Source organism: Excalfactoria chinensis, chromosome 24 (assembly GCF_039878825.1).
Source record: "Excalfactoria chinensis isolate bCotChi1 chromosome 24, bCotChi1.hap2, whole genome shotgun sequence".
NCBI classification, from domain to species: Eukaryota; Metazoa; Chordata; class Aves; order Galliformes; family Phasianidae; genus Excalfactoria; species Excalfactoria chinensis.
In genome coordinates this window covers 1108957-1125715 of record NC_092848.1, presented here as the reverse complement: position 1 = coordinate 1125715, position 16759 = coordinate 1108957, and the positions used below count along the sequence as shown (strand labels likewise).

General features: G+C 52.7%; 1 protein-coding gene across 2 annotated transcripts in view; it reads left to right on the top strand.

Annotated features, from left to right (window-relative positions):
- Window positions 1-16759, top strand: part of SKAP1 (src kinase associated phosphoprotein 1) — a 113227-nt gene that overhangs the window by 91899 nt on the left and 4569 nt on the right. The window contains exons 5-11 of one of the 2 annotated variants that reach the window (XM_072356653.1): window positions 1101-1181; window positions 1331-1414; window positions 2671-2795; window positions 3536-3599; window positions 3822-3974; window positions 7520-7576; window positions 10965-11077. In XM_072356653.1, the coding sequence (XP_072212754.1) occupies window positions 1101-1181; window positions 1331-1414; window positions 2671-2795; window positions 3536-3599; window positions 3822-3974; window positions 7520-7576; window positions 10965-11077 (677 nt within the window). The remainder of the gene's footprint in view (window positions 1-1100; window positions 1182-1330; window positions 1415-2670; window positions 2796-3535; window positions 3600-3821; window positions 3975-7519; window positions 7577-10964; window positions 11078-16759) is intronic. The other variant, XM_072356654.1, reaches the window with a different exon arrangement.

The following is a 16759-nucleotide window of genomic DNA, read 5'->3' as shown; positions in this document are numbered from 1 at the left end:
AAATGCGAGCTAAAGCAAAACAGGGCTGCGGGGCTGCAGCACGACGAGCAGCCGGCGATTCCTTTCAGTCTTGGGGAGCAGAGGGAAGCCTCATGCTGATAATGCAGTGAAAGTAAATGAAATTAAATAAGCGAAGCAGCACTCGCAGCTCCTGCCTTCCTCCCTCTCCCCCCCCCCCTTCCCTCCCCTTTGGGTAATTCAATTCGAATGCTGGCGCTGATGGGATCTCGCCAGGGCTGCCTCTGTCACCCCGCTGGGGTCTGGAATCTTAACGTCTAAATAAAAGTTTCACTCAAGCATTTTTTATGCTCCTGCCAGCGGGATCGGCGAGCTGGATTCGGGCACATTAATGTAATATTCATACTCGCAGGGTCTCCCTGTGCATCCGGCAGCACCGTCCCCGTTTTCATCATTATAAACGTCCCATAAAATGACATTCAGATTTGCATTAGCTGAAGGGGTCGAGGCGAAATGTGCTTTTCCTGCCAGTCTGAAGCACCATGTTGCTATAGGGAGAAGGCTGAGCAGGTTTGCTCCCTGCGTGGGTGCTTCCACCCACCTTGGTGGAGGGATGCCAGCACATGGGGACAAGTGACCCCCCTTTGGGGTTGGTCATCAAGCTCCAACACAAGAGTTTGGGGACGTGGCAAGTGCTGTTAATCTGCCCTATCACCTTAGGAACAACCTCCTGCTTCTTAATGCAGCCCAGCCTGAACCCTGAGAGAGGATTTAGGTCCTCTTCGATACCCGTGTTTGTTTCTCTCATAAGAAACATAAGAGTATTTGTATGAAGGTCTGGATTTCCCTCCTGCTCTCAGCTCCACTAGTGCCCTGGGCAGAGGGCTGAACCCCAAACCCACTGGTGGTAATGTGTGCATTCAATGTGAGTCCTTTGGAGGGAGGAGGGATGGAGCTTGCAGGCAGCACTGGGCATGCTGCCTTTTTGGAGGACCCCTCTAGGCAGTGTTGTATCTACCCAAGGGTGCTGCACAGCTTGGAAGCTCTTGGAGGGATCTGTTCCCCTCTGTCTATGTGTGTTTGTGCACGCGGGTTGCACTGCATGGATTGGGAATGACCTGACTTTGCTTCAATGCCTGCAGGAATGGAGGAAATCACACTGAGGTCTGTTGAAGACACAGGGAACATTCTGAAGCAAGGATATCTGGAGAAGAGATCCAGAGGTGAGGCTTGAGTGTATTATGGTTGGGAGGCTCCATTTGGGCTGGCACAAGCAGACATTCAGACCTTTCTTAATGGACCATCTGTAAAGGGAGAGCACGGCCCTTCTTTATTCTCCTCACCATACCATGTTGTGTTTTGTTCCTTCTAGACCACAGCTTTTTCGGGTCAGAGTGGCAGAAGAGATGGTGCGTTCTCAACAGAAAGACCTTTTACTACTATGCCAATGAGAAAAGTAAGTGGTGAGGCATCCAACTCCATTGCCCAAACGGTGGGCAGTGGCTGAGGGTGCAGATAGGGCTGGGAAAGAGGTGATGAGAGGAGGAAAAACATGCAGCTTCTTGTAGAAAGGTGTATCTATCTCAGCTTGCTTTGGTTTTATTTCCAGTCCCCCAACGTCTCTGTAGGTAGGGAGCAATAGAAGAGGAAAGCAGGAACAGAGCTGCATGTAAATGAAATGACGCACCAAGTTTTCCATTAGCCATCAGCTGGGTTTCAGCCCCCCTGAGTGGCTGTATATAATCCTCATGTCAGCGCATATAAATATTTTGCAGTTGTGCTCCATCAGGTACATACAAACAGACAGCTAATATCTCCAGCAGAGTCCAGCGCAATGAGATATATGGCCTTTCTTACACTGTTCTTGCCCATCCGGAATCATTGCAGTGGCCACTCTGCATCCAACTCCATGGGGATGGAGCTGAATCTTTTCCTTCTCCTTTTTCCCTTTCTTTTGGAGGTGTTCTTTGCAAAGGTTTGCAGATGAGCTTGAATACAAGAGCTGATGCTCCATTGTTTTGGTGGGAGGTAGGCAGCTGTCAGCTTCCAAATGGTCTCCAGAAGGCAACGGAGTCAGTCAAACCTGTTCCTGATGGACTGAATGTATTTCATGGGGCTTGGCTCCGTCCAAATAAAAAAGTGAAGAGCAGCTGCCTGAATCACACTCCCAACACTTACTCAAGAAGATTCATAAGGAAATAATGAGCTGGGTATCCAGCTGGGGTAAATAAACGTGCCTCAAACGATGGCAGTGATGTTCTCTCTCTCCAGCCTGGCTGTTGAGGCCGTGTGTGTGCATCTACAGCATCCATAGGCCAATCCTCCCAGGCCCCACTAAGCATTTCTTCCTGTACACCAGCCCACTAATTCCTTACCAGCAGAAGAGTCGTTGGTATCATATTTCCCCAAGCACACTGTGGTCTCTGCTTCATTACAAGCAGCTCATCTCATACAACCCCATGACCCCGGCAACCTTTCAGTGGCTGTTTGCAGTCTCTGGAGGCTTCAAATTGCATCCTCTTTACTGTGTCTTTATGAAGATTTTATAATGTTCTCTTTAGATTTCCAGGGGGGGGAAAGGATGCTCAGATTTTCTCCCCGTGATACACGATAGAGCTCAATTTCCCTATGTGGACAGCAGACATCTGCCCCCACCCACGAGGGTTTGATAGAAGCTATAAACTCCAGGATTCTTCATTTCTCTTCTCCCAGGCAAGCAGCCTAAAGGCACCTTCTCCATTGAGCACTATAGTGCCCGGCTGGCTTTCCATCTCCGCAAAGACTCACGCAGAAGATGCTGTTTTGAATTAGTCTGCCCTGGGAAACGCACCTATGAGGTAGGAGCTGGGGGAAGAAGAGGAGCCTTTGTGCTGTTTGACCTCAGCACGGGAGCTCGATGATGCCAGATGAAGGCACAGGATGGACCTGCAGCCTTGGGGAGGCTGTGAGTCTCCAATACCTCCAGGTCAACAAAACAAGGATCATAGAATGGCCTGGGTTGGAAAGGACCATAATAATAACAACAACAAGCTCTACAGGAGGTGCTGGTGCTTCTCCATCTCAAACATCTACCTCCACATGTATCTTCCCTTGGCACAGGGGTGAGCCCTGAGCTCTCCTTGTGCTCGAAGGGCAGAAGGGTTCGATGAGAACATTGGGTTTGGAAAGCCCTGTTTTTAAACAAGCCCTTTCAGAGCCTTCCCATTTGTTGGGCCCGCAAACTGGTGCAGTGAAAAACCTGATCCGATCCACAAAGTGTGTGCGAGAGCCTTGCAGAGATACAGGGAGACTTTGGATCTAGAGCTTTGGTTCACAGTCAAGTGTTGTCTATTCAGTAGGGATTGTGGTTTTCATCTGAATTCTTTTAATGAATTAGGCTTGACAGCTTTCCTTTGGGATAGTCTAGCTTTGTTCCGCTTCTGCTTCCCTGTTTGGAATGGGGAGATAAAGAAGTGAAATGGCTTCCCCAAAGCCCACAGGACTCACGATGGCAGATCCAAGCGCTCCATCCCTTGTTTTAGTTCCAAATCTTCATGCATTCAAGTAACAGCATGGTAACAGGTGAACCTCCCTCCAGTTCACAGCCCCGAGTCCAGCAGAGGCCGAAGATTGGGTGGATCAGATCCAGTTCCTCCTGAAGGGTGAGTCTGGCAGCTTGACCCAAACCAACCTGTTGTGTTCATTGGGTCAGATCCCTGCAGCCCTTCCCTGTGGGTCTGTGCTTCTCCCCAGGACCCCATTGGGGTCACAGCAGAGCTCAGAGGTGAATTAGGAGCCCTCCTTCCTCCTCCTTTGCTGCTAAACCATGCAGTCAGTCGGGGGTCAGAGCCCTCTCTCCACCACCCTTTGCTTTCTCCCAACAGATCTGAGTTCTCTCACTATCCCATACGATGAGGAGGAGGAAGAGCTCTACAATGACGTGGGCAGTTCTGACTCCATGACCACGGCATCTCACAACACTACCCTGAATCAAGATGATGGGATGGAAGAAGATGACATCTACGAGGTTTTTCCAGGTAAGCAACAAGATAAGGAGGTGAAAACCCAAGCCGTGCCCTAACTTTAACCCCACCAACATGGCAGGAGACCTTGGCCAACAAACACATCGTGATGGGAATGAACATCTCAGGCTCTGCTGAGTTTAATAGGCCTATAACTCAAAGGAGCAGCTCAGTTTCTTTGTTCAGACCGGCTGATGGACTACAAGAGCAAATCCCTTCTGCTCTGGCGAGATGGGGGTTTTGTAAATTCAAGTGAGGCAGCTCTGACTGGGCTGTGTTACCTGCGAAATCAGAGTTAGATGATGAAAATGCTCCCTTCTGGGCATGCAGTCGTGGCTGTAACATGATTACCGGGCTTCCAAGAGATGATAAAATAACTGCATTAAAGACCAGCGCTCGCTCACTAGCAGGCCTGGAGGCAGCAGGGCTGTGGCTGCTGTGAGAGGAGCCAGGAGCAATCTTACTTGGCACAGAAACAGCCCGAGAGGTTGACATGATCTGCAACATTTCTCACTGTTAAAGCAGAAATCACAGCGTGATGTGCCCCAGGCTTTGGTCAGGGGGGGTCACCTGAGCCTGATTTAAACACACACTGTTCTGTGTTGAGGTTGGCACTGCCCAACGCTGCACCCCCATCCCCTTTGGGGTAAAGCTGCTCTCTGTCTGCATTCAGAGGTGCAAAATAGGTCTTTATTTCTTGTTTATTTCAGAGCTTTGTATTTGCAGTGATTAAATTTATATATATATATATATAAGTGCATGAGAAAGTATGCTGGTGCCCAAGGTCTTTGCTGTGCTGTTGCTGCTCTGCTTGGCAAGTGGTATCCAGACAGCTGCTGGGAGCAGAGCAGGGGCTCCCAGGCTGCCAACCCCGAGCAGCCTCAGCTCCTGTCTACCTTCACCTTTCCTTCCTGACCTTCTCCTTCCCTGCTTATATCATCAGCTCTTTGGGCTGCAGCTCTCTCTTCCTCCGGGTGTACCTGCAGTGATCCCAGAGCTCAGCAGGAACCTCTGCTCTGCAGTTCCAGGTGCATGTGAAGCCCAAGGGGGTTCAGCATCCCTGGCTGCTGTGGCATCTGCATCCAGCTCACCTCACTGCCCTATGGCAGCCAGCAGCAGCTACAGAGCCGATATCAGATGTGAGATTTGTTCCACATGGGGGCTGATGGTGATCCTGGCACGAGCCTGCATTGTGCTGACCTTGGTACAGCCCCTTCTGTTGCCCCTGATCTGATCTGATCTGATCTGAGATGCAGAATGCATCAAGAGCTGCAGATTTGCCGCTGGAGTCTTTTGTACCCTTTGAATATGCTTAAATACCCACCTGCACTGCAGGGCTTTGGAGGCTCAAGCTGTTAGGACATGGAGCAGAGGCTCAAGGCTGCAGCTCCTTGAAAGGTGCCTACATCCCACGGTCATTTCCCATCCCTCCTGCAGCCTTCCTGGGCTCCCTTCTGCTTGGCCTAAGGCACGAGGAATGCATGGAGGGTGGGTTATTTTTGCCCCATTCCCAATGCTCAGCTCCTTTAGGGTGCAAGGACAGAGATGGTGAGCAGGAGCAGGAATGAAGCAGTGAGGAACCAGGCACAGAGAGCACACAGTGAGTCAGGGCGATCTGCTCCCCTATTGCACCTCTCACCCCCCATCCAAGCTGGGAGCTCCTCTGGGCTCAACCCCCCTCCTTCATGTCCCAAGTGCAATCGAGAGATAGAGAGAGGGGGGGGAAAAAGGGAAAGGGGGGGGGGGGGGGAAATGAAGAGATAATTTCCTCAGCAAGTCATCGTCGTTAATGAAGTTTTACAAAAACAGATACAACCAAGGAAAAATAAAATTTCACAGGTGATAAATTTTTCCAATTTCCCTGGCAGAATTCGATAGGATTGTTAAATTAAGAGTGAAGGTGTCTGTTAGGAAGCAACGAGCAGTGATGGGTAATTTTATAGAGTGGAAAATTGAATCAAATTGCTACATTAAAACACAGCTCCTCTGAGAATGTGCCCAATGCATGGGCTGCTCCGGCACAGCGGTGGGGCATGAGGTGCAATGGTCATGCATAGGGATGGGATGGGGTCTGCAGTGGATGGGAGGGGGGGGGGGGGGTGGCTGCCCCATAGGGATGTGCTGCCCTGGTAAAGGCATCCCCAAGGGATGGTGAGGCTGTGATGCTCTGCACAGGGAGGTGGCATTGAGAGAAGAGAGGCACGACCCCAGGAGATGCATTTTTTAGCATTTCCTTCTGATTTGCCACAATAAAACAGAGATATGGACCAAAGTCAAACATCCAGGTGTTGATAAAGCAGAGTTTAGCTTGCAGGGTGCATGAGGCCAAAGGGCTGCCACGTGCAAGGGGAACTTGTTGCATCCCCCACAGCCACCTTCACTGTGTGCACAGAGCAAGACCTGCATGGACTGGGTCTGAAGCACAGATGGGGCTGGATGGGGGTTTTATTGGCACAGGGGCTCAGTGGGACTCCATGCCAAGAGTGGATCAGGAGGCTCGAGGCTGTTGGTTAAAGCATCAAGGAATCCAGATGTGCATGGGAACGGTGGAGGCAGAGCGGTGTTGCGGATGCATTTACATCCTCCTTTACAAATGCAAAGAGCAGGCAAAAGCCACTTTCAATAATTGATTTAAAAATCGATGCTAACGAGGTTCTGTCTCGTCAGTGGCCGAGTTTTACAATAAAGCCTGATTTATTTAGAAAAGATCTTCGGTGCCGTTTCCCATCTAATGGGGGAGCAGCGGCGGTGACCCTCCAACGTGGGATCCAATTTGGAACTCAGAGCGCAGCTCTGACCCGGTTTGCATTGATCAGAGCTGCGTTGGGGGGGGGGGGGGGATGGAGGGGCCACATCCCCACCAGGTGCCACACGGCAGCTCTGTGTCTTCCCTACTGCTGCTGGGCCACGTGGGAGCAGCAAGCAAAGCGCCCGGTGCTGGCTTGCTTATGTCTTACTTAAACCTATTTGCACGTGTTTCTGACAATCACCATTCCCCCCCCCCCCCCCCCATAGCTCACACTTAACCTTTCCAGCAGCATCATTTCTCGTTAGCCTTATTTCTCCTTCCTTTCCCCATCCTGCACAGCTGTGCCTCTGGCTGCCTTTTGCTGCGTGGGTTCCTTTCCTCTCTGCTTTCTGCTCCCGTTCACCATCCTCCCATGTGTTTCTGCCCTGGCATTTCTCCTCTCAGTCTCATTTTCCCCGGGCTGTGAGCTCTGCTCAGGAAAGCATTTCTTCCTATCGGGCACTTGGCAAAGTGCTGCTTCAATTGATGAGGCTATAACGAGTGATTTGTTTTTTGTTGGTTTGGTGTTGTTGGTTTTTTTTTTCCTTAACCAGTGTTAACAACGATTCATATTTGGATGCAACACGCTTTAAAATATGATCCGCCACTTCCTCCCTTCCACTCTTCACAATTAAGCCAGGAATTTATTATCCTGACAGTCGGATGCTCTCGTAGCCCGAGCCTGAGGGTTTGGTGCAGTGCTAGCAATGGCCTGGCACCGTTCTATAGCACTCACAGCCCTCCCTCTGACTTCTCTGTTTTCCCCTTCCAGAGAAGGACCCCAATGTTCCCGAGGACAGCGAGGATGATGGCAGAGGATGGCAACGTGGTAAGAGCCCACCTTGCATTATCCAACCCTATATAGGCAGCGGTCAGGGGATGTGGAGGTGCAGGTGCTGATGGAGGAACACACACACTGAGAGGAGGTGGGGGCAGACATGACAGGAGATGAGGCAGGACGTGAGTCAGGGCTCAGAGGAAGCCAGTTCTGGGCACGGGAAGCTGGACGGATGTGCAGCACCACTGCCGGAACCAACACCGCCCATAGCAGGCAGCCCAAAGAACCTCCTTGTGCTCACAAATCCCCCCCCCCTCCCTGCTTTTTCCTTAGGGATCTGCACCATGGGATGGGAGCGGAAGGTCTGTTTCCTCCCCAGTCCCACCTGCTTCACTTTCCATCACCGCTCCTGTCCCAGCACAGGAAAGCAGCGCTCGTGTCTGGGCTGGGACCTTCCTGCCTTGCATACTGCTGGCCCAGCCTGGAAGGGGCTGGAGATGTGGACTCTCCTATGCCCTCACATTACTTGTTTCCCACCTACCCCCACCCCCAGCACAGTGACTGATTCAGCCAGTGGAGCATGTGGCAATGACAGCAGGTAGCAGCACCCACAGCTTGGAAAAACGACCTCCTCGCCTTTATAAACTGCACCACCATCGTCACACCTGCATCCCTGGGGACTCCTGGGCACAGGCTGAGGGAAGCAGAAGGAGCCAGGACATGCACTGCAAACACACATTTGTCTTCACCTTCCACAGCTCTCCCAGCATCTCAGAGAGGAGCTGCTTTGGTTCCCTTGCAGGAGCAGTGTGTCTGTTGCTGGAGGGCTGAGGGTGACCCAAGGGTATAGTGCTGACTTCCACCTATCCCAGCCCTGCACCCTGTTTAATACCCTACTTGTACTCGTTAGCATCCTCCTGACAGCTGTGGTTTTTGCTCAGCATCGTGGCTGGTTTCATTATCAGTGTAGTCTCAATTGCTTTAAGTCCCGTGTCTGTTTCTATGCTAAATAATACGTGAGGCTCCTGCCTCTGAAATGCTGGGCTCCATTTCAAGAGGGAAAGGTTCTCACAGCATCAGGAGCCCCGACCCCCTGTGCCTTCAGCATGGGACGTCTGTGCTGTGATCCAGCTGGACAAAGGGTGAGGGGATGACAGCAGCCCTCGAACACAGAGCTGGGTTGGCATCGTAAAGCCAAAGTGCCCATTTGGTGAATGGAAAGCTGTTGTTTCACATTCTTAAGAACAGCAAAGATGCCACAAAACCAAACCAGCCCAGGAGTTGCTCCAGCCAAGATGCCTGTTTACACAGCTCGGGCTGCTCAGTCCCTTCCTGCCTTCTGTGCCTGTCATATAGCCTGACCCATCAAATACAGAGAGAGCAGAACTCCTACCCTCAGATAAACAGAAGAAGCCCTGAAGCCTGTCTCCTGCACTGAGCATGGCAGGAGGTTTCACCTAGCAGGGAAAGCCACCGAGCTGCAGACAGTTGTCATCAGGCTTCAGCATCAACAGGCTGCCAAAGCCATGAGCCCAAAGCAGAGGGGTTGGGGCAGCAGCCTCTCCCCCAGCCCTGCCTGGGGCTGCTGGGGCTGCGGAAGGCAGTGACGCAGTTGTCACATTTGGCTGATTTCCTTCATGACCCCGAGGCCCATAAAACGTGGGAGGAGGCGCTCGTCCCATTTCCATCAGTGCAAATCAGTCACACTCAACGTCGTCGTGTCTCTGACCTGAACGCAGGTTCAGATCTGCAGGCAGGGCACCTGGGATGGCTGCTGTCCTGTGGGGACACTGCGGAGTGACAGCTTCCCTGTCTTGGCCTTATCTCGGAGTGCTGGGATGGATCAGGACCCCCCCACTCTGCAAACCATCTTAATGTGAACACGATGTGCTCAACAGCTCGCACAGACATCTCGCTTTTGACGCTGTGGCTCAATGCAGAGCCGTGCTGCTCTCTCATCACAAAGGCATCTTCATGCAATGCAATCAGTGCTGACCTTTGCAAGGCAGTTCTGGAGCGAAGGCTGAGACCTTTTGCTGGACCAGTGGGCATCACTGGAGAAAATAATCACTCCTGCTTAACACGGGGAGCACGGGACCGCTCCCAGCAACACCAGCCTGCACGATGCTCTGTGCATCGCGGTGCTGCAGTGACCTTTGGTGGCACTTACATGCTGTTCTGCCTGCTGCAGAGCTGCTGCCTGCTTTGTCCTGCTCAGCGCCCCAACGCTTCCTCTGCCTCCACTTCATAACCTCAGCTTCCTGCTCTTTGCACAAGCTTAAATAACTCAGTAGCTCCTTCCCCTTCTATTCCCTTCACAATCTTTTCCTCACCACTGTGCGCTCCCCCTTTAATACTTTCCAAAGGATGCCTTTCTATTTAAGTTCCCCAAGTCCCTGAGTCATTCCACTTGCTCCCTGCTGCACCATTATCCATCTCTGTAATGTCCTTTCTCATATTTAGGTGATCAAATCCGGGCACAGCACTCCAGATGCACCCTTATCACTCTCTCCCTTCTACCATATTAGAAACATTTCCTCCACCATGTGCTCGCTATTTTCTATTTATGTTTGCTGGGCTCAAGCTCAGCCTCGTGGCAGAGCAGAGCGGTGCGTTGGTGCAACCCCCGGTGCTCAAATCAGCCCCTGCACAATGTGGTTTTATTGGGTTTAATTATTCACAGGGGCCTCATTGCAGAGGTGCCCGTGTTGTGACATCTGGATTTCCTCCCTCTTTCCCCCCACACCCCCTCCCCCCCACCCCAACATCGGTGCTGCACCACCAGGACATGTCCTGCATGTTTGAATGGTCATTTGGTGTGAAGCAGGAGTGTGATTTTTGGGGGTGTGTTTATGATGCTGCCAGGGATCTGCTGGATGTGTTGGGATAAATCCCTTTCCCAGCCTACAAAGTAGGGCAGCATCTCCAGGTGCACAGTGTTGGCTGCTCTGGTCCCATTGCATAGATGGGATGCTCTCTGCCCCTTTCCAAGGACCCATTTTTCATAGTGGCTGTGGTCTCTGGGCCTGTGTTGGATAGGAAATGCCATTCTGAAATGGCAAAGATGGAAATGTTTCCTTCTGGAAATGCTGCTGCTCCATTTTCCATCTAACATTTATCCAAGGGCAGTCCCCAGCCTTGGCATGCAGTTTGCTGGCAGTTTCACCAACCCAAACCCATGGCTCCCAGCACAGAAATCCTTTGACTTCCCCCTTAGAAAGGAGAAAACAAGACTTTGCTGGTTCATGATATCCCTTCCAGCCGGTGGTCCTCAGTTAATGGGAAAGACTGAGGTCACTGTGCAGAATGGCACCAACACCTCCTTGTCACCCCCCCCATATACCGACTGGTTTCAACCCCTGCCCTCAGAGCCCCACACTGTGACCCCAGTATTTCCCCAGGTATCCCCCATCCCCTGAAGCTCTCCTTTGCTCTGCAGGAAGCTCCCGGAGGGATTATGCCAATTACTACCAGGGTATTTGGGACTGCAGCAGTGAGCACCCCAACGAGCTTTCCTTCCACCGTGGAGACCTCATCTACATCCTGAGCAAGGTAGGACCCCACAGCCCAAAGGGAGCTGGGAGGGCAGGGAAACTCAAAGCACAGGGATATATCCTCATGAATAGCAATGGGATTTTGGTGTCCAGTTCCCATATGTACATAGGAATGGGTCCCCAACCCCATGAGTTCCCCCCTCCCCACAGCCGACTCGTGTCCCCGCTGTCACCCCTTCTTGCCTGCAGCTCTCACCGCCTCCTACATTCACACGTGGCATCTGAAATGCCCCAAAGCAAGATTTTCTTCATGGTAATGGAGCCTGTGCGTGCTGTTGCTCGGGTATTACAGGGGTAATTGAGTTGCTCAGCCGGGTGTGAGCAGAGCTCTCTCCGGCAGACACATGCAGGTGAATACATCAAGTGCTTGCACGAGCAGGGCAGGGAGCTGTGCTGTGCTGTGACCCTTCCAGCCCCGTGTATCCCTGCAGGGCTCCCAGCTGCTCCCAACCAGACCATAGCAGCCCAGGCTGGGATGGCTGCATTATATGAGTGGCACTGAACCGGAGTGAGGGGGGTTCACTCACCCACCTCCACGCACCCACATGGCACTGGTTGGGCTGGTGGATCTGATGCCATCTCCTGCTCAGCCCTATGAAGGCAGCTGCATCTTTAGCTTTTATTCTTGGTGTGGCCGCCTCTTTCTGGAAGGCTGAGAATTTCCCATCTGTGGATCTCAAAGCTCTTTCTACAGCAGCATTTACTGCCTCTGCCATCCCCCCATCCACTGCTTTACAGCAGCAAGACGAGGCTGCCATGCTCTGGGATGCACCATGCACCACAGCTTGGGTTCATCCCTCCATCTCTAGGCTTGCAGCAGCTGGCTGACATCCTGCATCCCCATACAGTGCCCGGATTGGGGCTCAGTACTGCCCTGCCATCCCAGGGACACAGCTTGGAGGCTCAGCAGGGTTCTCTCTCTCTTCAGTGCCTCCAGATTGCCACTCTTGTGCTGGCTTCCTCACACGTAACCGATGGGTCCTGAGAGCTTTTCCCCCCGTCAATTACTTTGTGCGACGGATGCTGGCGGCCGCGGCAGAACCGAAGTGATGGGGAAGGAAAAGAAAAGGGGGGGTGTGTGAACAGAAAGAAGTGGGGGGGGGGAGAGAAAAGGTGTTTGAAAAGGCTGTTCACTCGGCTGCATTTTAATTTCCTTTTCAATCTTGTCCCAATTAATTTCACAGAATTAATCTCAGCGAAGCCAAGTCGGCAGCGTCGGAGGCTGCAGGTTTTTTAAGCTCTGTCTCCAACATGAAATAGTAGCTCGTATAAAAAAATCCATCTGGTGTGTTTGAAACACACGCCGGCTGCTGCTCGGATCCTGTCTTGACATTTCCAGCAGCAACAGAGGAGGGGGGGGGGGAGAAAAAAGAAGTGATTTGGGGGTTAGTGGACATCGGTAGCTGGCGGGGATTCAGCAGCAGGGTGTGGGGTGAGCAGGGGGGGCTGCGGTATGTTGGGCAGGGATGGGTTTGTCCCTTTACCCCTTTGCTGGGTGAGAACATGGTGAAGGGAGTGCAGGGCTTATGGCTGTGGGGGACTTTCATTGCTACGTGGCCCGGAGCAGCATGACCAGGTCCTTATGCTGAGCTGTGATCCCATGAGTGCAGAGCTCTGGACTGGGAGCACAGCAACATCCCTCAGACACTCACCCCATTGCGGGTCCCCTCCTCATTCACCCCATTGCTGCCACCAGGTTTAATGCAGCACTGAGGATGCAGAGCCCACCCTGCAGTCCCCATCGCATAGAGACCCCAAAATGCTGCCGCCCACCCGGTGTTGGTTGGGGGGGGAGGGGGGCTGACAGCCATGGGGAGGGGGAAGCTGTAATCCCAGCAGAACAGCGTGTCTCTGCCCACAGCCCCGATCCCTCGGCTGAGTGATTTGTACGTTATGATAATTATCCGAATGCAGCGAGACTTCCTATTTTAAGTGGGCTTAGTTGGATGTGACAAGCAGCCCATAAAAGCGGATAAGTTAATTCTCTCAATTGCTTTCAATGAAGGCGAGGAAGGGGAGGGGAATAGGGGGGGGGGGGGGAGGTGGAAGGGAGGGTCGGGGCCCCGAGCGAAGGATGGCGGTGACACCTAGCGGGGGCGACCGGGACACCGCACGGGGGTGGCGGGCGCCGGGCCGGGGTCAGCCGGGAGGCAACGGTCACACGTCGGTCACATCCAAGCGAGGGCTGCCCACCCTCCCCCCTTATTCCCCCCACCCACCCACCCCCCCCCCCTTGCCCTTCCTTGCCGGCCCCGAGCCCCCGGCGGGAGCCAATCGTCCAGAACGAGCCCCTTGGCAGCTTCATTCCTCCCAGGTAATTTGTATAAATGAGGGACACCCAACGAGGGTGAGGACAAAGGGTGGTGGAGCTGCTGGAGAGCAGAGCTGCTCGGGCTTCATCCCCAGTGATGGGAGCCACCCGTGGCTGATGGCACCCACTGACCAAGGCTGGCACCCACTGACCAAGGCTGGCACCCCCATACCACTGCTGTCATCCTCCAATGGCTTTTGTCCCCCACTCGTGGCTGCTGTCACCCACCCCTCACTCTTGTCACCCACCCCTGGGCACTGGGACCACACCAACCCTCCCATCCCTCAGGGACCACCGAGAAGCCCCCCAGCCCCCTCCCCATGCCCAGCATAGGGCACACATCACAGCCCTTCCCAGCACCTGGTCCCTCCGTGGGGCTCTGAGCCTCACTCCAACCATTTATTATGGCCAGAAATTTATAATAAACGCTGTTAAAGACTTCGTCTTTGACAGAGGTAATAATAAATTCACTGTTAAAGACAGTACTTTAATTCCTTATACCCTCCAATACCGCACAGAATAAACTATATTCATCACCGAGTAATTTTTTACCACATAAATCTTTAAAACTAACCGTTGGAGGCTGTTGAGGCTGAAATATTGTGAATGTATTAGATATGCCCGTGTAGTATTGGATTCAGAGGTTTCCATTCGAATATATTACGGGGGAAATTTGTGTCTTTAAGTGTGACAATGCTTCCATTTTCCGGAGCCACCGTTGTTGGTTCTTTTGGAGTCAGCCGTGCTGTTATCAGGCAGAGATTTAGTGATGGAAGGATGGGGATGGAGGGGGAAGCAGGGGAAAGGGGGGGGGGGTTGTATAACAGTGCCCCTATTTGGAATGGGGGGCCATAAGCTTTCCTTGCAGTGTACCCAATGGGCAGTGCTGTTGTGTGGGGTGGATGGGCGGTGAGTTGCTTTGCTTTGGGATGGAGCAGCAATGGAAGGAGGGGGATAAAATGAGGGCGAAGTGTTGGCATGGAGGCAGAATAAGGTCTGGATTTGGCATGGGTTTGCCAATGGCCGTCCCCACCATCTCCTATTGCCTTTGCTAACATGGATGAGCAGCAGGCAGCAGAGAGCTTTGTTCGTTATGGTACTAATGATCAAACCATCTCCCTGCTCACGAGGTAGCATTGAAAGCAATGGATGTGGTAGCATTGAAAGCAGTTCTATTGCAAGAGGTCACACAACGGGGCTGCTTTCATTTAGAGGTGACTTGGTGTGGATGGAACTGAACGTCCCTATCCTGGGCATCAAGAAGAAGTTTCCCTTTGCCATAAGTCTCCCTTTAGGAACCTAATTATGTGCCGTCCCCAAAGGGAGGAACCTTCTGGTGCTCCTCAATGGGACAGCAGCAAATGAATGGGTAAAAAAGGCAAGAAATGGGGCAATTCGGAGCCAGCAACGCACCCAAATCTCTCTCCCCATTGCTCCCCCTCCTCCGAGCTGCTCCAGCTGTAAACAAACAAACATCTCGGTTTTATGGCCCTTTGCTTTGCACCAGTGAGGGGTGAAGGGGAGAAGGGGGGTGTTGGGGAGGGGGGGGGGGGGGAATAGTGGTATGCCTAAGTAAGACTTTCATTCCAAATTCATTACGGCGATAGCGATGGAGTTGTCACAAAGCATAATGCAGTATTTAATTAAAATAACAGAAGTGGATCTAGATATGTCCTGGGGTAGCTATCACCAAATTACAGCTCTCCGTGCCGTATTTATGAGCTGGTGCAGCTTCGAGTGGATGAAACAACGACGTTCACACTTCAGACCCCGGGGCAGCTTCGTGCTTTCCTTTCCCTATCTCTATTCCCTCAATGAAGTTTCCCCTATAAACCCCAATGCTGGGAGGAAGTGGGGATTTACACCGTGCCTGGTGACCCTTGGTTGAGGTGGGGGGGTGTGTGTGTGGGGGGTCACACTTGGCTGCATCCCCCCCCCCCATCCCTCTGCTCACAGCTCGGCTCCATCCACACATGTGCACAATTACCACCAGCCCCTCTTTACAGGTCAGGGGCAGAGCCGAAAGCAGGCGGCTGTTTCCCATCCCATCAGGCTTTAAAGGCGCAAATAATTGGCTGCAGAACAAATTTAGGCAATGGAGTGTGCGAGAAAGCAAATAAAAAGAGCTCCATCCATCCCCCCCCCCAACCCCCCTTCTCCTCTTTAACCTCCCCTTCTACAGCACCGGGGATGGGAGCGATGCGGGGATGGTTGTACCTCCCGTACAACTTCCCTATTAGAGTTGCACCTCCAGCTTAGGGGGAAGTTTGTCCGTGAAAAATGGTCATTTTGTTTCCCCCTGCTCAAAGCACGTTATTAAAATGCTAATTTAAAAGAAAAAGGAGTTAAATATCTAGCGGTGGTGCAGTCTAATTGCAGCCATAATGAGCTCTCTAAATGTGAGTGCCCCTGACACACAGAGAGCATAAACAGCCAGCAAACACATCATTAGTGCTCGCGTTCATTTATTCTGGCGACCTGACGATGACCCCGCGAGGGTCGGGAGGAGCAGGTGGATCCGGCTGCGGCCCCGGGGGGCAGGAAGCGATGCTGCTGCCATGGCAACGGTGGGGAGGGGGGGGCTGGGATGGGGATGGGGAGGGGGCTGGAGATGGACGGGGATGGGGATGGGGACATGGGAGAGGTAGAGGGATGGGGATGGGGATGGAGATAGGGATGCGGATGGGGATGGAGATGAGCACAGTGATGGGGATGGGGAGAGGGATGGAGATAGGAACAAGGACAGGGATAGGGACAGGAGATGGGATAGGGATGGGGATGGGGATGGGGATGGGGATGGGGATGGGGATGGGGATGGGGATGGGGATAGGGATGGGGATGGGGATGGGGATGGGGATGGGGATGGGGATGGGGATAGGGATAGGGATAGGGATAGGGATAGGGATAGGGATAGGGATAGGGATAGGGATAGGGATAGGGATAGGGATAGGGATAGGGATAGGGATGGGGATGGGGATGGGGATGAGGAGAGGGACAAGGACAAAGATGAGGATGATACAGGGATGAGGATGGGGACAGGGATGGGAACAAGGAACAGTGACAGGGATAGAGATGAAGGCAGGGGTGGGTGTTGAGTCCTTTGCAATGGGGACAGAGACAAGGACAGGGATAGGGATGGGGAAGGAACAGGGCCAGGAGCCCCCAGGGCCAGCTGTACCCCTAAAAGGAGCTGCCTTGGCTGCCCCAGACCCTCACCATGCTGCTTTAACCCCCCCCCTCCCTCCCCTTCAGCTCCTTATGTCTGCTCAGAGCAGGATGGCGCCCTGCAGGGGAGCTGCACCATCTCCAACCACGGGCAGCACAAGGAGAAAAAAAAGAGAGAGATGCATAAAAACAATTCCTCAGGAA